The sequence below is a fragment of the Carassius carassius genome, chromosome 7, assembly GCF_963082965.1.
Source record: "Carassius carassius chromosome 7, fCarCar2.1, whole genome shotgun sequence".
NCBI lineage: Eukaryota > Metazoa > Chordata > Actinopteri > Cypriniformes > Cyprinidae > Carassius > Carassius carassius.
Window position 1 is genome coordinate 21685753 of NC_081761.1, and position 25000 is coordinate 21710752.

Sequence of the window (25000 nt, forward strand, 5' to 3'; positions counted from 1 at the left end):
CATATCAATTTCTCCAAGTTTTAAAGTGTTGGCAATACATTTTTTTATTACTCAGCTAACAGATAAAATACGTCAACCTCCTCACATGCCACATTCATTTTCAGGTGAGAAAATTTGTCTACATATTTTTTTCTGCAAAGTGTTTTCCCCCTCTCCATGCTCACCGACAGCTGGCCTGGCAGTACCAGAGGGAGGTCTCTCAACATCCCAGGACTAGTCGGTGACATTACAGAGATGGATGGACGCTCCATCTTTTGGGATTCATCTATAGAACTCGAACCAGCTGTAAGTTCAAAAAGTTGACATAATAGGTATACAGCTGTGATGTATTGCACACTTGATGGTGAAATGTACTTAATTTAGATTTTTAATCATAGTGTTTGTCATGTCACATTCGATAAAGATGATAGTTTACCCTCATGTTGTTCTAAACCTATATGATTTTCTGTCTTATGTAGAACATAAAAGAATACATCTTGAAGAATGCTGGTAATCAAACAACTGAAGGTCCCATTGACTTCCATAGTATTTCTTTCCCTCCCATTGAAGTCAATGGGAACCAACAACTGTTTGGTTCTTTAAAATATCTTCTTTTGTGTTCAACATACAGGTTTGGAATGACACAAGGGTGAGTAAATGATGACATTTTAATTTTTTGGTGAACTATACCTTTAATGACAGTTTTTGAAAATAATTTTGTTTATGTGATTAACACTGCCCTTGTGTCAAACAATAAAAGTCATTAATGACTCTCGTTTTGATGCATTTTAAGCGCATGGAAAAAAGCTGCTTGGACATTCCGCTAAATATCTCCTTTTGTGCTCTACGTAACAAACAAAGTCATAAAGGTTTGAAATGACACAAGTGTGAGTAAATGATGACAGAATTTTCACTAGAACTATCTTTTTAAACTAGTCACAAAACCTACTTGATTCTAGAGGAGGATGTGATGTTCCTGGAAGTCTTGGAGTATCTCTGCAGGAAACAGACAATTGAAGCACAGGAGAAAAGAATGTCAGTTGACAGATCATTAGCTTCTCTCTCGGTTCGTTTTTCCACACACATACACACAAACTTGACTGCACATTTCCTCTTGAGACATCATAGCAAAACTGTCCAGACACAGGAAAGAATAGGGAACCGAAAGACCGCTCTAATGCAATGGCTGAACAGTTTTAAGGATGAGAGCAGGGTCTGGAGCATGTAAGGTGATAATGGGGACACTGAGAAGACGAACACTCTCAGATACTACTTTACTTACTGATAAGCTCTATAGACCTTTTTCAAGAAGTTTTTGGACAGAATTCGCTGAATACATCTTTAACATGCAACAGGAAGAAAAATCACTGAAGTCACTCATAAATCAAAAAGTTTGTTTTCTTTATTTAATTTCTAAACTAGCTGCTAGTTTTTTGTGGTTTGTTTAGCTTACCCAATTGGTCTGGAAACAACTATTTCCACTTGAGGTGCTGACTGGGACTCCAGAATAATGTTGTACACTTCTTTTTTAGTTGCTCCAGGCAACGCCTTTCCATTCCACTGTAACACCTCATCGCCTGAAATCAAAAAAAGAAACCATTTACCACTTGGCGGCGTCCTGCATAGACAGACTGACTGAATAATGAGCTGTGAAAAATTACACATAGATATGCAACCAAAAATATCAACGGAGATCTAGCAGAAGATATTCATAAGGCTAAGGACAAACTTAAATATTTAAATACTGCAACTTTCTTACAAAATAAGCCAGTCACAGTTTTATAATTATTACCTGCTCGTAAATGGCCTATAATGTCAGCCAAACTTCCTTTCTTTACTTTGGTGATAAAGGCCCCCAGTCTCCCTGCCTCTGTCATTTTTCCACCAACCACCTGGACAGGACAGACGCATCAAGTCAAGTAAAGTCACCTTTATTTTTATAGCCCTTTATACAATAGAGATTGTTTCAAATCAGCTTTATGGTTTTAAACAGGAAAGTAACAGAATCAGTCATACAAATCCAAAATTCTGCCATAAAGCAGCTCTAGCAAGACAAAAGTGTCATTGTTTAGTACAGATGTGTACAGTACAGATTCAGATGAGTTCAGTAATTAAACTAGTTCAATTCAGCGATGAGAAGCTCTACTGAGAACAGCGGTGTCGTTATTCAGCCCGAGTCATTTCAAGTTTTTTCTCATCCCGTAGCATCAGTGCTGTTTAAGCAAGCCAGAAGATGACAGTAGCAACGAACCCAAACTCCATCGGGTGAAAGAAATGGAGAAAAAAAAAAACCTAAGTGAATGAACACGTTGACACAGTGAACCACGTTTACTCACAGTGTGCAATAACAAACTAAGTACTGTTCTTCAGCATCTTTACAGAGACATTTTGTAGAGCATGGTGCTAGCAACACTAAAATATATAATTTGAAAGCACTGCAAGTAACTTTGGATAAAATGTCTATCAAATATATAACTGCAGTAGGGTAAAGAAGCAGCCAATAACTTACTAGGATGACAAAACAAAAAAAAGTACATCTGATTACTAAAGCAAAATACATTTGTTTTATGGTTTTACTTGTTTACTTGTCAAGTTGTGTCATTAAATAAAAGGTGCAGGCTCATGCGTCGTTAATGCAAACTTATAATATTATTCACAGTTAAACTACTTGGCACAAGCTGACTGGTTCATGTTGCATACGCAGCCAATGAGCTTACTGCTTTACATTTAAATGGCTAGTTAGCACTCACTAGAGCATTTTGCAGCATGTTTTCAGAGTTACTCCACCTTCCGCAGCTCCACCTGTATAGGTGTGCTACGTGTTATTATATATACTATTTGTGCAGCAGCAGTATGTCTTAAATACTTACAGCACCATATCGGCATATGTATTGGCCATATCAAGTTACTGTACTTGCTTTGCAGAAGCAGTAATAATCTACAACAACATCAATAACCAAAAGCAGCAGCAGCGTAGCAATTCTATTCTGCCAAGACCAAGACCAAATACATTATCATTTTCATAATCATTCCCATGCCAACATCTTTCAAGAGTTGTCATAATAGAACTATAACAACCCTTGTCATTGTAACCTTTATTATTACCTCCCCATCAGGAGCAGCGCGATTAACCCGGTGATTCAAACTTCACCTCAAGATGTCAGTGGCTCAGTTTGATGCTTTTTCTAGTGATACTAGAACCACATATTAAAAAGAAGACCACCAATTTCTGTGAGCTCAGTGTGCATGGAAGTGGATGAACTTGACAATCGCCATTCTGTATTTTGGCGTTCGCTTGTACGGTGGTTCTGAACTGTCAAAAAACACATCTCAAACTGAAAAAATCAAACCCGATCTGAATTTCTTTTTATGACGGATGAATATTTCGGAGGCAGTGTGTAAACGTGATTGACATAACGTGAGGTCATATTTATTTTTAACGTGCAAAAATTTTTGGATGAAATTTTCGAACTCAGTGTGCAATGACCTTAGTGTTGCAAAATTTAGCAAGTGAAATCCAGTCATTTTAATGGGAATCAGTGCCATAGGCGCCGATACCGTGGGTGCCCCGGGGCTCGAGCACCCACGGAAAATACCGAGCACCCACGGAAAATGAGCACCCACGTGTGCCAGTGCCAGACTGCCAGTAGGCTACATTTATTTAAAATTAAACATTGCAGTTGGCACTATGAAGCGTCTGCCACACTGTGATTGGTTATGTTGTTGTCAGTGACAGTGACATAACCAGTCGCATGCATGTTCCATATCCTATCCACCAATCACAGCGCTTCTGAAAACGTCCCATCCCCCACTATACAGTGCCGTGCGAGTATGTAATCATTTACTGCTTTCCGTAATCACTAATCATTAATCAGACTAAAATGGACAGATTTGTTATAAAAAAGCCACACCTATTAATATTGATATATCGACATCCACCACAAGTGCCCTCTCAGATAATAAGCTATGTGCTTTGATCTTGATGTGTTGTCTATGTTATTCGTTCGCTATGAGACCTTGAGTAACAGCTGGTAGTACAGAGGGAAGAGAACGCAGGTCAGTATATCGCGATATACACTGTACATATTGTATAGACACACTAGGTAAGAAGTGAGCGCCACACATTGTATTTCTGTTTTTGTTAGACAGTTTAGTTAAGGTGCCGGATGCACTGAAGATTTCGGTTTATTTTCTACATTTTGCTTTGGTTAGATTAGGTTTAGATTAAGGATTGTTTTCTTATATTTTGTTCTTTCCTTTGGCGCCGCTTTCGTTCTTTTCCCATTTTATTGTTTGTTTGTTTACATTTTCACCTTGTACATAGCGCACATTATTATTGTTATTTTACTGGATCTAGTGGCTTTGGCTTTTTGTGAATAAACGTCCAGTATTTTTTCTCTTTCAAAGTTTTGTCTGTCATGTTCTTCCACCTCATTTCATACCCAGCAGTACGTTAATATGTAAATGTTACGGTACATTCCCTAGACTCCTTAAAGTTCGTAACAGGGTTTAAATGGGAACATTTTTCTGCTCAAGTATAGGCCTATATACGGTTTAAAAGAGGAAAAACTAATGGACACAAAAGTAGCCTACTTTTGGACAGAATACGAGTTCTTTGTTAAATACATAAAATAAAAAAATATTTTTTTAGCCTATATGAATAATGGATTCGAAACCTCAAAGAAAAGCCATGCCACTATCAAAAGAAACCTCGAAACATAAATGAGGTAGACATTCCCAGAAACTCATTATTTTAGTCGCAACAATCGGTTAATGGAAACGCTGTCCTTTCGCAATAGTTTTTAATCAATATTTACAAAACATTAATTTCCCAAGAAGCTGAACGCATTAGCGGTTACGTGTCAGTTAAACTTTTCATCTCCAATCCTGTTTGTATTTTTGAGAAGTGACGCTGTTGTGTTTGTTTGCATCGGCCGCTGTCCATTAGCCTAAGGTTCTGAAATGCAATATTTTTTGAATAGCCTAGTCTATTTTTTTTATTTATTAAATGACGTGCGCCCTTGAGCACCCACGGAGAAAAACATAAATCGGCGCCTATGATCAGTGCAATGAAGAATTTCACCTGATGGACTTCTGGAGGCAAAGAAATTTCCCTATGCCTATTTCGCTTTAGGTTCAAGTTTTTGAACTTTGACCCAAATTTGCAGCACAGACTGAAAGCAAGCCTCTCTTCAGCAGTGACTTCTGTCTGGGTGGAGATTCATAACTTGGACAAGGTCCTCATTTTTTCTACTGAGCTGGATCTGCATAATATTAAACTTCAATTATAAAGAAAAAAGCTGTAAGGAAAGCTGTTATTTAGGGCTGGTTTGTTTGCTAGCTGGCAGAATAGCTTTAGATGTTTCTTTTATCATTATTTCCATAGTATTAACTATATTTTGTCACATCTGGATGCCTGTAAAATTTCAATACAGTGAACGGGACAAAACCTTCAGTGTAGTACAACCCCTCAAGTACAAGACACGGACAAAGATGTGATTAGCTAGTGTTAACTGCCATTGACAAGCTCACCTTCAGACCCAGCAGGGAACCGGCTTCTCGTGGCATGGTGGAGCGCTTACTTAGAGTGATGCGGCCAATCAAATGATCTCCCTCTTTGGATGGCTGCCAGCTCACTGGATGCTGTGAGGAAGCGAATAATGCTTTTTTAGTCCCATTTATGCTGAACACACATTGCTGCCATGACATGTATCTGTAAACATACAGTTCAATGAGTTCAGCTACAGAAAGGCTGTCATCAAACAACTTCTGTTTCTGCTATTATCCATTGCCACTTATACATGACTGCAATATATGATTGAAATACAATTGAAATACTAACATGCCACACAGTTGGGTCCAGCGGATGACAGTCCCAGTCACCTGCAGAATAAAAATTAAAAGTAATTAATCCAAAATAGAGTTGCAAAAGCCTGATGACACTCATAATGGAGGGCTGTTTTAAAAACTGTGTAGCTTCCAGATGGAAACCAATTTGTGAAAGTGTTATTTAGAAGCACTGATATTTTGATATAGTAATATAGTTTTTGTTAATTTTTTTAATTCGGAATTATAAGGTTCTATCTGAATTCCGAGTAGTTCTGAGATATTGAGTTTTAAAGTTTTTGCATTCCATTCGACTGTGTAGATAGAACCTTATTGTTTTTTTAATAAAAATCCCATAATGTATACAACATAAAAGAAATCTAAAACACAATGTAAATAAGTTGTCATAGAAAAACAATATGGGAATAACTCAATTTTGACAAAAATGTCAGATAGAACCTTATAATTCCAAGGGGACGAATTAGACTTTACTTTTTTTTTATTAGTTAGAGTTATTTAGTTCAAGTTTTACATATCTTGTAAACATGCCTGTGTAGTTTTTATTAAGTTTACTTAGTTTTAGTTAATTAAATTACTTACTTACTTATAGAACATGACAAATGTTGGCAACTAGCTGAAATAAAATAATAAGTCTTTAAAATGTTTATTGATGTTTTTAGTTTTTACTAACATTAATCTATTTTTTTTTGTAATTACCAACTTGTTTTGTAATGAACATGCTAGTGGATTCAGATACTGTTTCAGGGAAATATTCTTTGCAGTTGGTTATGTGAATTACACTTCTAATGTATTTGCATATATAAATACAATGTACAAAGGAGATTTTTATCATTTCAGCCTGTCAATCATTTTGGCCAGTGTCATACAGAATAAATGCTTTAAACGCATTAAGAAAAATGAACTGTGTTTAGCATTTAATAGCATGCGTAATTCTGACAGGCCTAATCAATACATGCCCAGAATTTGACCTTTACCGTACAGGAAGAGGGAATTATCTCTCTTGATATACTGTGTATAAGAATAGTCTCATAGATTTACACTTAAGAAGAAAACTAATGCTGTAAATTAATAGAGAGTTCATTTAACTTAAGGGGAGCATATCACAAAGTATCTTTGCCTTCAGCAACGAAGGTGGGAGATGTTTAAAGTGCCAAAGCCCAAACAAGATAATATATAGCCTGTATAAAATTTACAGTCTCATTTGATCATCTTGATTACATTCATAAAAAAGTCTAATGTATAGTGGCCAAGAAGACCCTGCGAACATACTGAATGAAGCATGAGCTATTCCCTTGGCAATCACTGACATTATAAGCTTCTGTCCAGTATTAGCTTGTCCTAGTCATCAGGAATGAAGTCTCATTAGCTCTGTGATTTTTAACAATGTAACATCTAAACTAAACGATTTTACTTGAGTTTAAAAAAGTTAATTAAAATCAACCTAATTCCATTAATTTATAAAAATAAAACTACTTTACATGAGTTAAATCATGTAGAAAAACTCTTTGAAGTTACAATGCAGGTTACCCCTTATAAAATTATAATTACACATTTTATCAGAATTATTGCACTTTCATGTAACCACATATTAAGAAAATGTCAACTCATGTGAAGCGTCTATTCTACCTCTTCAGCTTTCCTAAATCATTATATTTATCATATAAATGAACACACTCTATACGTTATGAAAACTGGCAAAACTCTCAAGAGTTTATATAGTAAAAATGTGAATATTGAGTTCAACAATTATTTAAAATTATATCAACACTTTTATAAGTATAAATCCTAAATCCTACTCAATTTGTAATAAATACACATGCACAACAAAAATCACAAACAATATGTCAAGATTCATGTTATTCTTGTTTAAGACCTTTTTCAGGATAAATAACCAGCAGACCAATATTGGCATCAAATCAATAAATTCAATCAAAACATTTTATCTCATCTCATTTCTGTCTTTTGCATTTTTAGGACAGTATAGGAGGAGGTGACGGGGTGACGCTAAATATAAATCTCATTTTCACAATTTTAACATAATTTGATAAAATTGGAACTTGATTACAAACGCATAATGCCAGGGACTTTCAAATTCTGCGGTCTGCAGCTGAGAGTAATGGAAAGAGCCAAAGCGTAATCATGCTCAGAGCTGGAATGGGTTACCCAAGGATGAATATGAAAAAGTCCCCAAATGGAACATGCTGCATCCCATGACTGACGAAAGCCAGCCAGTCAGTCACTCAGTGGTTTTATGTGAGAGAGCTGATGACCTAATTCCCAAATCTGGTGCCCTAAAAATGTTCCAAATAAAAAAATGGAGCTTCACTGCATGAATCAGCAGGGTTTGTTTCACAGAACTCAGACTCAAGACTGATCATCATGGTTGAACAGCGTCTATGACGCATGTAAGATGATGCTATGTATGGCTATGATGTGAGAATTATGCAGAAAAAACTATATATATATATATATATATATATATATATATATATATATATATATATATATATATTCATGTAATTATTAAAAACGTATTATAACATTGGGAGCTGACTGGAACTGATCAAAGCTGCAGTGCAAGTGTCGTGCATACACTCGCACATACAGTACATTCACATCACCCTAGCTGACCCTGGATTTCACACTAAATGCAAAACAGAGCTGTTTAAGATGTTAATTATTTGCATTCATCGAAGCCGAACAAGTGAAAGTTGCATTTTTAAGATTAAATCCATAAAGTGTGGGTAGCAGTTTTAATGCTGTATTATTGCATTTAATTAATGCATTAATTAATTTATTAATGCTGATTTGCATTTTCTCTGTGTTTTAATTCACTTTGAGAAATAGTGTGTGTGAGCAGAAGAAAGAGCATAGTTACACTATATGTTTTTTATGTTTTTGAAAGAAATATCTTCAGCTCAACCAAGGTTGCATTCATTTAATCAAAAATACAGTAAAAACTGATATTGTTATATATCCTTAAAAAACTAGCTCAATATACATTAAAATGTAATTTATTCCTGCGATCAAAGTTTAATGTTCATCATCATTAATCCAGTCTTCAGTGTCACATGATCCTTCAGAAATCATTTATGATATGCTGATTTGCTGCTCAAGAAACATTTCTTCTTATTATTATCAGTGTTGAAAACAGTTGTGCTGCTTCATATTTTTGTGGAGGTGATAGGATAGAAATATAGACTAGAAATTTTGTAACATTATAAATGTCTTTACTGTCATTTTTATCCAATATAATAAATTATTGGTGAATGAAAGTACTAGTTCTTTAAAAAAAATAATAATAATAATTCTTACTGACCACTAAATGTATAGTATATATACACTTTATTTGGACTAATACTGAATTAGTTGACTGCACTGTTCATTTGTTTCCAGTATAACATTTAAGAAAATAAACGTTCTTAATCAAAGACAGTTTTTCATTTTAGTTTAAAACACCCTCTACTTTAATTACATTGTGTTTGGGGAAGTCATGGCCTAGTTGTTAGAGAGTTTGACTCGTAACCCTAAGGTTGAGGGTTCGAGTCTCGGGCCGGCAATACCACAACTTAGGTGCCCTTGAGCAAGGCTCCGCACCCCCAACTGCTCCCCGGGCACCGCAGCACAAAAGGCTGCCCACTGCTCCGGGTGTGTGTTCATTGTGTGTGTGTGTGCACTTTGGATGGGTTAAATGCAGAGCACGAATTCTGAGTATGGGTCACCATACTTGGCTATATGTCACGTAACTTAATCACTTAGTATTAAAATGGTGTCAGTGCCCATGGCCCAGTGTCCCACACCAAACACACACCATTAATCTGCTTACACTTACTGCTGCCATGACAAAGGTAATATAATTCTTCCATTCTTTATTAAACCGGGCATTTTTAGCAATTAATTTTTTACATCTGGAATTTTTGTTGTAGAAAAAAATGTAGATGTAGAAAATATTTTAGTTAACTGTTCAGTTGCTAAATTGATATTTCTCTTTACTAAATGTAGCCATGATCACTAAAAAATATACAATTTAAAATAAAAAAATGTTAATTTATCATCAAATTTACCACTGTTTTGTGTATGTAAACAAGAGTGTTCAGTGAATTTGGGACTATTTGACAATAAAATGAGCTACATAAAGATTACATACCTTTTTCACTAACACTTTCAATCTCCACATCCTCACAGCTGGTGTATTCAGGCGTGGAGCCGCCCTCTTCTTCCGAGCTACTGATGGACATCTGCCTTTTGTTGAGGCCTCGTTTGGGTCTATAGGCTCTAGGTGGAGGTGGCCGTAATGACTCAGATTGGTCAGAGCTAAGAGAAGAATCTTTACGCATGATTTCTGCAGCCTTTTCCCGCTTAGCCCTGTGCAGAAAAGCTGCGGACCCAGGTTCCAGATACCCTTTTGGGCCCCAGTCCTTTCCATCCCTGAGGTCTGGGGGCCCAGTAGGGCCCACTTGAGGGCCACCGTGACCCTGTTTAGCGAGGGATCCTTGTCCCCCAATGCCACCCCCCACGGTCCTGTCCACAGAATAAGCTCGATGGTTTTCTAAAAGAGCCTTGCGGTCTTCGTTGTTAGCCACTCGTTGCCTGCTCATTCGATTTCCAGCTGCCTCACCCCCATCTTGCATTAATCCAACTTCGTTGATGGCTTGGTCACTGTGATGACGCTCCTGACGCATTTTGGACACTTTGGCATGCATACGCATTTCCTGTTCCTCCTTTTGCGGTTTGACAGGGTAGCGTGCAAGGTTCGGGTCACTGCGGTACCGAGTCTGATACTCTGCCTCTCGTCTTTGACGCTCTCGCTCTTCCTCTTCCTGTCTCCTTCGCCGCTCGGGATGGGTGGGCTCATCTTCTGGATATTCCTGCGAGTGGACTTTCTCCAATCGCCTGCTGTCACGCTTCTCACCTGGAGCTCGGTCTTCAGAGGCCTGTGATGACAACCGGCCTGGGCCTCGCCTTCTCTCTCCACGTCCCATCACCTTCCCATTCTGCTCGTGCAGGGACACTGGTCTCTTCCTATTATTCAGCAGACAGAAGTTGGAAAGACTGTGAGATACTGTATAGCATTTAGAATTTCCAAGTGCTGCATCCATTTTGCATTTACAACTGCTACAATAGCAGTTATTTACAATAAATAGCACAACTACTGTTTCAAATTGTGGAAATTCAAGTCTAAAAAGGATTTAGTTGAATATGCATCTGATAGGAAGACAAGAAACAGTCATCAACTTATAAAGAGATTATAAGGCAGGAGGTGCAGTTCACGTACTGCCAGTTGAAAACAGGTCAGGATAAACAGATTTTGTTGAAATGTCCAGCTTAAAATAGAACAAATTGTATGTTGACAACAGGGATATGTAACACCACATATTTTGAAAACTGATTACTAGCTGACTATTTGGCCTTAACAAACCCCTCTACAATTTGAACTGCTTTGCATAATCCTGGAACAACTACGAATTTGACATGCCATCTTAAAACATGGCAGTAAGGTCCAATCAACTAACATTAGTTATATTAGGTGGCCTTAACTACTATGTACTTACATTTAAATTAATAATTTGATAGAATGCACTTATTTAGTACATACGTGTTGTACATATATTGTTTAAATACTTGCATGTGATTACATCTGTAATTAATTTCTTTAATTACATTCATAATTAAACTGCTGACCAATCTCTTACATCTTAATACGCCCTTAAACAAACCCATACCACCAAACCTAACCTAACCTTACCTGTATCCCACCTAAATAGTAGCTAAATTGATTTGCAATACAATTTTTTTATTTATTTTTTTGTAAATACTGTACATAGTAGTTAATGCCAACTTATATAAAGTGGGACAACATTAGTTAATGCATTTGTTATGAACTAACAACAAACAACAACAACTGACAATATAACACATTTGAAGCCTTCATTAGTCTGAGCTTATCTTAATAAATATACTATTGTCCATTGTAAATTCATGTTTGTCCATAATGCACTTTAATATAGATTAAGTTATTATTCGCTCTGTGAAATATGAATGAAGGTATTCTTGCTATTTATGGCCATTCATTCAAAGTTACAACTATGCATTCTTCAAAAACAACAATGACATTGTAAAAGTAATCTGTATGAATCTACATAGAAGCTCAAATTTTGGGTGTTGCTTTTGTGTCATGCAAACATGTTTTGAGCTTCTTGTGCATAAAGCAAGAACAGTTAAGCCTGTTTACTGCATTTAATGTGTGATGAATGTGCAATGGTCAGCATATAAATGTTAGCAAAAGCCTTAATTAAATCGATTAATCATATAAAGTAATTATGTTGGTTAAATCTTCATTTGTGTTTCAAAGATAAACAAAACTCCAAAAGGTATGAGATAAACACATATATGTGACTTAAGTCTTAAGTCGCTGGAGTATATTTTTAGCAAAAGCCAAAAAACATTTTATTGGGTCAAAATGATAGATTTTTATTTTAAGCCAGAAATCATTAGGATATTAAGTAAAGATCATGTTCCATGAAGATATTTTGTAAATTTCCTATCGTAAATATATCAAAACTTGATTTATGATTAGTAATATCCATTGCTTAGAATTCATTTGGACAACTTCAAAGGCGATTTTCTCAGTATTTCGATTTTTTTTTTGCACCCTCAGATTGCAGATTTTCAAATAGTTGTATGCCGTCCAAATATTGTCTGTTCCTAATAAACCATACATCAATGGAAAGCCTATTTATTCACCTTTCAAAAAAAGACAAAGGCTGGTTTTGTGGTCCAGGGTCACATAAATCCTAGTTGATCACACCCAAAGGGCAACAAGAAAACCTTTATGACCCATCTTTAGTTGACACAAAATACAAAAGCTTATTTCAGTTGCCACTAATAAATATGTACCCCTGCATTGCATACTTTGCAGGCTTTGAGAAATATAACTTAGGATTGTCGTGTATAAATTGTGTAACGTTTTTTGGCCTACTTGTCTCGTGGTGGTTCACTGCGGGAGCGTGAAGTGGGCATCGTATCTGCTCCCTTGGTGGGGTCACCAGCACCAGTGCTGGGTGGCAGAGTGTTGTTAGCAACCGGAGCCTGTGATCTGGAGCGCAACTTCCTGTCCTTCTCCAACTCAGGGACACTGAGGGGAGCGCCAACACTAAGAGGCCTCCCCCCAGGCCCTGATGAAAACCATTCTCCTGATTTAGTTAGGATTTCTTGCTGTTTTCTGCACAGGTTACATACCCACATCACCTGCACAGACAAATATAAGTGTTTAAGGCAGGTAAAGATTGATGATCATTGTAAATTATCAAGATTACAGAATCGCTAATATATTGGCATTCAGAATACTTGAATTACATTATTTTACAGTATATTAAAAAAATAGGCTTACATTTAAAATAAGACAGAGAGAATGACAGACATATATAAACATAAAATGCATACAATACAGTGCATCCACACAAACATTGTTCATTCGTTAACTATTTTTAGCTAATGTTATTTTAATCTAGCAATTTCTCTGAGCAATAGGCAAGGAATATGAACTGACATTCTTGAGCAGGTATAAATATGAGCTGCAATATTACATAATCAAGTCAACCACTCTAAACCAAGTTCTATAAGGTACAAACGAGGCTATTTTCAAGTCAGTCAATCAACTTCTTTACAGTTTCCTACACCTGCTGGATTGCACTAATTGCTGTTGGCAGCTATATTTTGAAAAGTCATTCAAAGGTTGTAGATCACAGTACAAGCTTTGAAAGCTGGTGGTACCTAAAAACCACATAAATAGATTGAAAAGCACAGTTTTCAACTTAATTCTTATTGAATCAGGAAGTTTACTAACAAACATAATCTTAAAGCTAATAAGCTTGAAAGCTCTGATTTTATTGCATCTTTAATGACCTGAAAGATGTGGAAGATTTTTATTAGTAAGATTTTAATTAAACAAGTATATAATCAATGTGAATCTAGCCATTTTTGTTGCTAGTTATTACTCCATTATAATCTTATAGGTAATAGAAAGCTATGTGCTGGAATGTACAAAACTGAGGAGGAACATATGGTCAGACATACATACAGGGCCTTTGTTTAGAATAAATCAAGCAGGGGGCCTCTCCTCTCTAGGGAGGTATTAAAATTGTAATCATAAGGAAAAGTTTGACTATGTGGAACCGCCCCATATAGTGTATATAAGGAGATACCAAATAACATTCGGGAGATCTCCTTGCAAGGACTCTCTGCTTTATTTTCTGTAAAATAAAGTCTTTTCTTCTGAGAGAAAAATCCCTGACTGAGTGTGATTCTTCGGAGAGCCGGCAGACGACACCACAAAGATTGTGCAATTTAATACTAAATACTAAATACTAAGAGCACAAATGAAGAGAATCAAGAAAAGAAAACTGTCATTATGTCATTTCAAGTCCATAACATAAGACTTCTGTTCATTTTTGGGACACAACTGAAAAGATATTTTTAATATCCTCTCATTTTTTGTATCCACTGAAAGTCCATGCTACCAAAACTTTTATACATTAAAAAGTATTGAGCAACGCTCAAAGCTCTTTAAATATGGCAACCATATTTGCTTGACGTATAAGAACAAATCTAATTGGTTCTTGCAAAATATTTTACATGCTTGCATGACACAAGAATTTCACCTTACATTTACCATATTTGATGTGCTCGATTTATGTGCATTGATTGATCAGTTATATCTGAATGAAGGCTTAAATGAAACATATTCATCATATAAATCAATAGTGATTGATTTATATGATGAACTTACCACTTGATTTATAAGGATTACTCTTACAATCTATTTATGAACTTAATTAAGTGTCAAAATGTTGTTTGTGTGGACTTTCATTGGACAAACAGAAATCTGTCATGTTTCAATAAAAATATCTTAATTCATGTTTCGAAGATGAACAAAAGTCTTATGGGTTTGGTTAGAAAAGAACCTTTAAAAAGGCTTGCATTGAAAAATTACAACAATACATCAGGGTTTGAATAATTTGCTACTAAACTGTTATAGAAGAACTCTTAGAAAAGCTTACATTTGAACATTATAACAATATATCAGGGTTTGAATAATTTTAATAGTGTGTATATTTGAATAGGAAGAAACAGAAACCAGAAACAATAAATTGAACATTATGGTAAAATGTTTCCAAAACTGCAATGCTCCTACACTAGCACAAGGTGCTAAAATATGGAGCAAGGAGTGACACAACAGCCAAAAAGACACATATGGCTGTAGATGGTATCATTACCATGGTTTTACTGTGCATCATATGCTAATTAAACACCACTGCTAGAATACCAATTCTAAACAAATATAAACATAATATAAATATAAATATAAATTGATTTATAATTAAATCAAACGTATATTGTTACAATGGAGGTTAACTATCTTCTCAATAAGAAGTAACCGAAATCAGCCATCCTTTTTCATCTGGCTATATTTTTGCATTGCAAATGCACAAGTTATTATATCATCAGCCTCATATTTGTCAGTCTGCTTCCTCCCATCTCTTTCATTTTCCCCAATGAAGCCCTATTATCGAGCCCTGTAATGGTTCATTCATGAGATGGATGGCTGAGGCTTCCTAAAATACATCAGCCGACACCATATTTCTTCACTTCCTCTACCCATATTTCTCTCACCCTCTCTCTTACACTCTCTCCCTCTCCCTCTCCCTCTCCCTCTCCCTCTCATTTTTTTTTAGCTAGCCAGGCTTGATCTGACATGATTAGCGAGAATGCTAAATCAAATGAACAGCTCTTGCCTTGACAACAAGTTCACGGCTTTAAAAGCACAGAGGTCCAATCTATTGATCTAGAGTTAGGCTCTTAAAGCACCCTTAGAATGACAGTAAATCCACTCCTATTGTAATACACCGAGGCTGTCTTGGCGGCAGGAAACATTTGGTCAAGTAGGACCTTATTTTTTTGACTGATCTCAGTGATTCTTCAAGAAAGCCAAAGGTCTGTGCGATACAGAACTGTATAGATCACATGCACACCCTGCAACCGACACTGCATGTTTTATCGATCGGATGAATGGTGTGAGAACGGAAAAGCAGACATCCCCCGAAAAGCCTTTAACGTTAGTCATCTTTAGCGCCTGATGATCAGTCGCAAATGGATTATGAAAGCGAGATCTTATATGACGCACAAAAGCATATATGATGCTAAAAATGCCTCATAGTTCTGCAATGTTACGACAGATGGTTGATACTTCATACAGGAGTCAAATGATTGACTTCTAATGGTGACAAACTAACTAATTCATGCTACTCACATGGTGGCGTCCTCCTAGATAATGGATCCCCTCTCACAGGGTCAACCTTCAACACCATGAACATCCAGAATCATTTTTTTAAAGAATCGCCAGTGTGAGATATCTTTCCGACAAATGCATCGCATTTCTGTGTTGATCTGATCTTAAAGAGGAGAGAATCAGTTCTAGGACGGGATGGATATGAGGCAGAGTGAGAGAGAAGGGACGAGAGAGCATCATGGCCTGATTGGATCCAGTTGGCACAGCTCCATCATAATCTGAGGTAAATCAGATGTGCAGAGGCCCACAGCTGTCAGCCAGCCAGAGAAACACTCTCAGGAAGGATTAGCAATCCCTGCTAATCCCACAGTGCTATTGCTAGCCCTTCCCATTATTCAGTCCTGTGACGAGATAATGCTGCCCGCACTCTTCCCCTCAGAGCCACTAGGAAACTACAACTGCAACATTGATCTTGAAAAGATGGACCACAGACCTTTAATCTGTCTCAGTGGAAAAATATGACAAGTTTTTATTGATAATCAGAAAGTAATTCACACATATAGGTGAAAACTGGTATTGCTGATCATGTTTAGATGGGTTTGAGTAGGAACTGTGAAAATCAACACCTAATAATTTTCAATATGCATCGTAAAAGATGGCTAGATGGCAAGATTACTCATCACTAATTTTGTGCAGTCGAGGATGAGTAAAATAATCCAAGGCTTTAATCCTTGAATTAGATCAAATTCGAGCCGTATGCACAATGGAGGATTCACTTTCTCTCTGATTCACTTTAATTTTTTTTCTCCAAAGGCCAGTTCACAACAATATCCAGGGCAGCTAAAGCAATTAAAGCTTCTCATCTGGCAAAGGCTTGATTCTAGCGCTCCTCTCCCAACTAGAGAACTGAAGAGAAAAGGGGAAATAAAACATTTCAAAATGTAGGCCACTGAGACCTGGCCATTGTTACGAGACAGAGAGAGATTACATCTGTGAGAGGGCAGGAACAGTGGTTTCACTGTATTCCTGAATAGCATGAATAGGATTTTCTTGTGCAGGGAGATCACTAGTAACTGAGTATCAGAAGACCCCAAAAAATCAGACAGTAAACAAGTTTAATTTAATTTAACTGCAGACCTGAGGTCAGCACATATTGAATGAGAGAGACGGAAGTGGAAAGTTGTGTGTGTCTGTGTTTGTGCGTGCTGTGTGTGTGTGTGTGTGTGTGTGTGTGTGTGTGTGTGTGTGTACATTTATATGGGTGTAAATAGAATCTCTACTGTTCTCTGAGCATAAGTGTGCCAGCCACCCCGTGCTCTGGTGAATACTGTTCTCCATGGTAACCAAATCAGTGAAAGGAGAGGAGATGTACAGAGGACAGTGTGAGTCTCCAATACAGAGAGTCAGGAATATCACAATTATATGCCCTTTTTATTTCCTAATGACTAGTTAGAAACGAGGTACTTTTTATTTAAAAGTCAGTAACATTAACGTTACAGTTGTTTAGTTTTAGTGAATCAGTTCAAACTGTTCATATCAGTGCATGTAAATGTGGGATTTAAAAATATTACAAAATTATGCTATAGTTAAGTTGGATTTATTTACGTGAATTAGTAATGCAGTGAATGAAGTTTGTTTGTGGGATTTTTTCATTTATTAATAAGTAAAAAAAACCTGTCTAATAAAATTTGCAATTATGAGAATTTTTTAAAAGTCTCTTACTTAAGTGTACAAAAGCTCAAATGAAAAAATGTAAAGGTTTTTTCATATATTAAAAGCATTAGTAAAACTATATATAGACAAATATGGCTCATAAAACATGTGATTTGTTGTGAGTTGAGCATGTTAATTTTAATAGTGTGCCTTTTTTAAACATCAGTTAAACATTCTAGCTAAGAATAATGAATTATATTATCCATCAAAAATATTCAATGAAGTCTGTATGCTGCATTTAACATTTTAAATAATAAATAGACAAAAATGGTTAATAAAACTTGGAAGTATGAGCATGTTAAGATATTTTAATGTTCTCTATTATGTAAACACTGTTAAGATTTATTTCTGTAAATCAGCTCTAACTGTGTCAGTTAATTAAAAACTTCATTCAATCCAATGTCTAATTTGCATTATAGTAATAGTAAAAGTTAAAAACATATATAGACAAATCTGGATCATAAAACTTGTGAGCATGTACAGATTGAGATATTTCAATAGCTTCTCTTTAAACTTTAAGTTTGAATTAATTTACGTAAATCAGTGTTTGTGTCAGTGAATTTAGCGATTTTTTTGCATCATTCAAAAATGTTCAAATGTATCCAATATAGATTTTTGTTCTATTGCTCAGCCCTAAAAGTGAGCAAATAAAAACATGAAAACGTAAATACAATGGTACGACTAGCTGTAAAGAACAAAAGCAGTGACATGGGTTTGATACTAAAAAGAAGTGACGACAGGTGGGACAGAGAGGAATTAGGCAGTCGACTGCATCTGCAGAGGTCTGGGAAAAGGACTGGGGCTCAACTGTGCTACTTCAGAAGAAATGGGTTATGAAAAATAACTGCCTTCCTCTCAAAAACTGACAGATCTGCTGACACAGTCTCGATTGCACACCCCAAAGAGAAAACTTGCTCATACATCACACAAACACACACATGCACAGCTTGGATCCAATGAAGCACTCAAGGGAATTTTAATATTAAAGCATACAGACACCTGTGACAGGCTGCTTAGGCTCTCATATCACGAGAGACCAAATTGTTCCTTGATCTTTAGAAAAATATTGTAACACAATTCCCAATATTTACAATGCCCTGTTCTGTTTCAGAAAATATACTATCCTTGCACTAGCTGCCGGCCTGCCACGCATCAATCCACAGAACAGATTCCTAAAGGACTTTTACCTTTGCTTGGCTAGCTCTACTACTGGAGAACTGAAAGGAGGAATAGCATGTGCGTACATCAGCATTTGTGCACGCCGTTTAAACAGAACAGTCCCTAGACTGCTGCTGGTCAGAAGGGAGGAGTAGCACTGGTAAATAATACTCATTCCTTTCCCTAACAACATGGCTAAAGGCTAAGCTAAGCCGTTTTTGCGCTAAAAGGCTTTTAGGAAGAGATTGTTTCTTTATCTTGTTAGCGAGCCACAAGCATGTTTCTCATGAATCATCTTTACATCAGCTTTCCAAAACATTTCTGCTAGCGAGTAATTTTAGCATATGCATGAAGTTTAGGTACAGGCTAAATGCTAAGTCCAATCTGCTCTGTGATTAATCACATCTCGATGATAAGAAAGGGTTTAAGCCCACAGTATACTTTAGTTTTTTTTACACATGCTATGTATACAGTGTGCATGATAAAAATGTATACAAAAATTTGTATGTTTTACAAGAAAATACAATTTTTAGTCTGTCTACCTTAATATGTCATGTTTCTTTAAATTTGTTAATTGAAGTTTCTTTGTAATTATCTATATTTACTAGAACTTTCTGAGTGAAAATTGTTTGGAAGTCAATCCTACACCTTTGTTCAGTGTTGTACGTGCATGTACTTATGTCACATGGATTATTTTAAAGATCTCCTTGCTATGTTTCTGAGCCTTGATTTTGTAAGGATCCTATGGAGCGAATTATGTGCCATAATTAAAAAAACAAAACCAGCTTTTTGCTTTGATAAAACTGTATATGTTCAATTATATTATTGAAGGGCATTATGATTTTGATGTTTAAATGCTGAAAACAGACTCCTGATTTGATGACATTTTTCACTACAGAAGTAACTCCTATTTTCTTTTTCCAGAAATGAAAATTATTTATTTGACATTAACTTTATTTTACAATGTATTCAAATCTATATAGTAAAAATATCAAACAGTTTAAAAAAAAAAAAGGATTTTTTTTTAGGGAATGATACCCTTTAAAATCCAATAAGGGTTTATATTTTAGTTTGATTCAGTCAGGTCCAGTGTTGGGAAGGTTACTTTGGAAATGTAATATTTTACAGATTACAAATTACCTTATTTAAAATGCAATATGTAGTGTAACTGTTTCAGTGACTTTATTAAAGTAATGTAACTGATTACATCTGATAACTTTTTCATTACTTTTCAAAATTTCTATTGTTTTCAAATTTTAATTATTTTAAAACATTTAAAGCAGGCAGGGTTAAAGTTGTAGTGGTACTCAACACTGATTACGGTCAGACTTTCAGAATCCTTCTTCACATGAATTAAGTATATAATAATTATAAATAACAACCTCAAAATAGGACTTTAGCAGCTCTTTTTACTTTGCAATCTTTTTTAGGTTAAATACAGATTTAAAATCATAAGATATAGTTTAATATCTATGATACTGTTTTTGAAATCAAATCTTTGCATAGCTATGAAAAGAAACACTGGCATCTAACAATGCCTTGGAAAAAAGGCAGTTCTTAAAAATAAATAAATAAAGAAATAATCATATACATAAACCAAAATAGGAAATAAAACAGTTATGGAATAAGCATGTGTCATATTCTGTGTCTTCAACTCCTGAAACATTGGTGTATCATATTTTAAATATGTATATGTGTGAAAATATTCAGATGTAACTCCCTTTGTAATCATTAACATTTTCATAAGTAACTGTAATTTAATTATACTTTTTTTTCTCAGTAACAGTAACAGATTACAGTTACATTTATTTTGCAATTAAATTACTTTATTTAGTTACATAGTTACTCAACACTGCCCAACACTGGGGACCGTGATTTCACCAAGTACATCATGTTCCTGGATCAACATCCTTGTTGATCCTGGAACAACATTACAATCAACCAATCAGAATTGAGATATAACTTTTCAGGAAATATCTGTTTTAGGCTTGCAATCAGGGTTAGGTGCTTCTATACTCTTGTCAATCAGCTATCATTTCCCAATGATATGTCTTACTTGGCAAAATCACGGCGACCGCCCAACACTGGTCAGGTCTGAAGATAAAGGACTGGATTTTTCAAGTGTTGAAATGGAAATGGCAGATGAGGGATGAAAGTGACTAGCTAAATAAATCCCCTTGCTTAGCACCATCTACTGTTTTGGAAGAGGAAGTTACTAAACTGCATTTTTGAGAAAATATGCCTGGAAACACATTTGTCAGAAAAACTCCATGGACGCATTTGTGAGAAAATCTGCCTGGACACATTTGTCAGAAAATCTTCCTGGACGCATTTGTCAGAAAATTGAGCCTAGAAATCTCATAAAAAGCCAACTGTCTCACAATCGTAACAGACAGGTATGCATTTGTATGCCCTAGATTTGGTATTTGTTCAAAGGTTACATGCAATTTGTTGGATGGTTTGTATTTATTTGTGAAATATCATTTAGGCTCAAGGATATTCAATTGCCCAGACAGCAAGCAGTTTTGGCCCAGAACCAGCCCACATCTGGCCTGCATGAAATCCATGCAGGCCAGATGTGGGCCGGATCTGGGCCGAAACTGCTTGCTGTCTGGGTGGCTGCCCGCGGGCCAAATGCGGCCCTCCAATCATCTTCATCCAGCCCTGCGAGAAGAGTACGTACAGATCGCATATATGTCTTGAATTGTGTTTGCACAATTTGCAAGTTAGTTTGTCCACAAGGTGGCAAAACTGGCCCTGGCCAGAAAAGGAAGAGACCCAGTGTTGCCAAGTCTGTGGTTTTTCCGCGGAATTGGGCTACTTTAACACTGTTGCCGGAGGTCGTTTTTCATATCCGCGGGTTGAAGAACTATTCCTTTAATTAAATCATAGCTTTGTAATTTGATAATCACATTACACCAGATTTTGGTTTTATTTCTATTAACTAAACTTGCCCATGTGTCAATCATCCGTGTTAGTGTACGCTATCAAATAAAGAATACGCATTTGGTTGTACACATATGATAAATGTACAAGTACAAAACTAACCATACTTTGGGCTTACTGTTGGAAAGACTCTGCCTATATGAAAGCTACAGTGCCCGTAAGGTGACTTGTTCGGTTTACTTAGTTTTGTAGTGGCCACGACATAATAACTCTTGGAAACGTGATAATATGTCGTGGCCACAAGATATTAATTTGTGGGAATGTCATATTAACTCATGGGAACGTCATATGTCGTGGCCACTAGATCATTTTGTCGAGGTAACGACATCCTTATGCCGTGGCCTCGAGATGCTATGTTGAGGGAACAACATCCATTTCTCATGGCCACGACTTCTTATGTTGAGGGAATGACATGATTTTCTCGTGGCCACGAGTTTAATGCGTAAACAAACCTGCATGACCATAGCAACCCGGGATTATCAGAGATGGATTCACTAAATATTTTATTTTGAATTAAGAAATTATTATATAATTTATACATATAAAATTTATGCATTTACATTTTATGCATTTATGACATTTTATGTTAATGTCGAGCATTTACAGTACATTATTATTTACAAAAGTATTCAGAATGTTAATAAAGAGTTTATACGAAATAAAAAAATATAACCAATAATAATAGGCTAATAATAATAATAATAATAATTTACACCTATTACTGGGGAAAGACTATCAGTTAATGGACTTACAAGACTGTAGGCTGGATAAAAAAAAGTTTTTATATTTTATTATGCACTTTATGTAATATTTATATATGAGACACTTAATTTGAATGCTGACAATCACATGTAATACAGCCCGGTAGCCAAAGCATATGGTTAATATAATAATTACTTAATTAAAAATAAAATATTAATGAATCCATCTCTGCTAATCCCGGGATGCTATGGTCACGCAGGTTTGTTTATGCATTAAACTTGAGAAATAGATGTTGTTCCCTCAACATAGCATCTCAAGGCCACGACATAAGGATGTCGTTACCTCGACAAAATGATCTCATGGCCACGACATAATATGAAGTTCCCACGTGTTAATATGACGTTCCCACAAATTAATATCTTGTGGCCACGACATATTATCACATTCCCACAAGTTATTATTTCATGGCCACGACAAAACTAAGTAAACCGTTCACAAGTCACCTTACGGTCACCGTAGAAAGCTAAGCTTTTTAACAAATTGATTAATTACAACCACACACCACATTCAGAGATATATATGCTAAAAAAGCAAGTAAGGAAGTACATTTGCATTTTAGCAGTATAAACTCAACTCCGTTACCAGTCATTCAGAAAGAGACAACAAGCACAAAACACAGCAGTAAACACAGACACCTGACAGGAAACACATCACACACATAAAACGCACAAGTCGCAAGTGCCCACTGGAGTGCAGGGTGAGTGCTTCATCAATACTAAAAAAGTGAATTGTGACTATAACATTATTTTCTAGAACCTTGAATTTTAACCTTGAACTTACACCCCATGGCATGCCTATTGCAGTCCCAGGGCACAAGCAGGTGCAGTGAACATGCACAGATAAGCATTCTCTCATCACTGGTAGCACTTTAAGTGAAAGGGAATCCATTCCATGTTCAGAACATCACTGCTGAAAATCATATAAGTGCAGCTTACATAATGATTAAGTTAAACCCATTTGACTAAAGAGCAACCAGTTGTGAGACATCAATATTCCAACAAATCCAAATACCCTATTCCCCTAACCCCCTTGCTGTGGCAACGACTTCGGTATCCCTGGCAGTATCAACAAGGAAGGGAGGGGGATGGGGTTCAGCCAACGCATGCTAGATTCCTATTAGCTGGCTTTCATGAGGAAAGAATTGGTGTTGCCCATGCAGAATCTACAATACTCAGAATGTCTTACCCTGTCTTTCCCTATGAGACACTTTGCATGAACAGAAGACAAATAATTGGCGCAATATTAGTCAAATTTTGTTTGTGCTCAATATAGCAGAAAAAAATCTACTGAATTTTACAACACAATGCCATGACAGTGCCAGTACACTGTAAATAAAGTTTGAACCAGCTGTAAAAATGTTACAATAAAAACCTTTTAAGCTCAACTTTACATTACCCTACCTTACTGCAAAATATTATCAAATTTAAATTTTTTCAAGTAAGAAGTATGAATTACTGAAAAGGACATCCCAGATGTCAATGCATGACACATCACACATGGTAATATTTTATTTAACCGTCATGCTGTGGTCATTTTGACCTAAGGAGGGATTTTGACCCATCGGAGCATTTTCTTTTTATATGAAAACACTAATGTTATCACATTGGACTACAAATTACTTACTTTGCTCCCACAGGATATGACTTCCAAAAAAAAAAAAATAATAATAATAAAGTTTATATATTTATTTATAGTTAGTATAACTTGTTATACTTGTGGTGTTCCCAGTCAAAAATGGCCAACCTACAAAAAATTGCTTATACTCTCTTGCTACAGTATATTATACTACATTATAAAACGGATAGTTCCGGTCCTTGATTCTGATTGGTTGAGCCGCGTTCGAAGCTGTTGTAAATTACACTACAAACATATTCCTTTGTTTACTGCAGTGTATTGCTCGGCAACCGCTGTGTTGGAAACACAACTGTTTCTGAGGAACTACATTGTTCGGTGAAAGAATTCTCTTTTTATTTATATCATTACACTTTATTTGCTCTGTTTTATTCCGTGAAACTTACTGCGTATATGGAATAACCGTTTTATATTTTGTATTTACTCTGCTTCGCAGAAGTGAGTTTATGTAACTTTGAGTGAAAAGTTTCACTTTTTGAGTGGAAAAAAGTATTATTTGTGGATAATTTTGCAATGCTCACACAAAAACTGATGTGCATAAGAGGGGCCAAGATTTGGTAATAACAATATAGCATAATGAGAAATTTACAAGCTATTTTTTTGTAGACCGGTAAAAAAAAAAAAAAAAAAAACAGTGCAGCACAAAAGTTATCAAAAATGTGTTATCAGTATTGC

The 25000-nt window shown here is 35.9% G+C and overlaps 1 protein-coding gene and 1 long non-coding RNA gene across 12 annotated transcripts in view; one reads left to right on the top strand and one right to left on the bottom strand.

Moving 5' to 3' along the window:
• The window catches only part of LOC132143723 (uncharacterized), a 303135-nt gene that overhangs the window by 119133 nt on the left and 159002 nt on the right, over positions 1–25000 (top strand). The window lies entirely within an intron of this gene.
• The window catches only part of rims1b (regulating synaptic membrane exocytosis 1b), an 89710-nt gene that overhangs the window by 41433 nt on the left and 23277 nt on the right, over positions 1–25000 (bottom strand). For 10 of the 11 annotated variants that reach the window (XM_059554176.1, XM_059554174.1, XM_059554180.1 and 7 more), the window contains exons 3-11: positions 23879–23899; positions 12806–13074; positions 9974–10848; positions 5822–5862; positions 5512–5622; positions 1772–1871; positions 1433–1556; positions 929–975; positions 165–283 (exon numbers count right to left, since the gene is read on the bottom strand). In XM_059554176.1, the coding sequence (XP_059410159.1) occupies positions 165–283; positions 929–975; positions 1433–1556; positions 1772–1871; positions 5512–5622; positions 5822–5862; positions 9974–10848; positions 12806–13074; positions 23879–23899 (1707 nt within the window). The remainder of the gene's footprint in view (positions 1–164; positions 284–928; positions 976–1432; positions 1557–1771; positions 1872–5511; positions 5623–5821; positions 5863–9973; positions 10849–12805; positions 13075–23878; positions 23900–25000) is intronic. The other variant, XM_059554177.1, reaches the window with a different exon arrangement.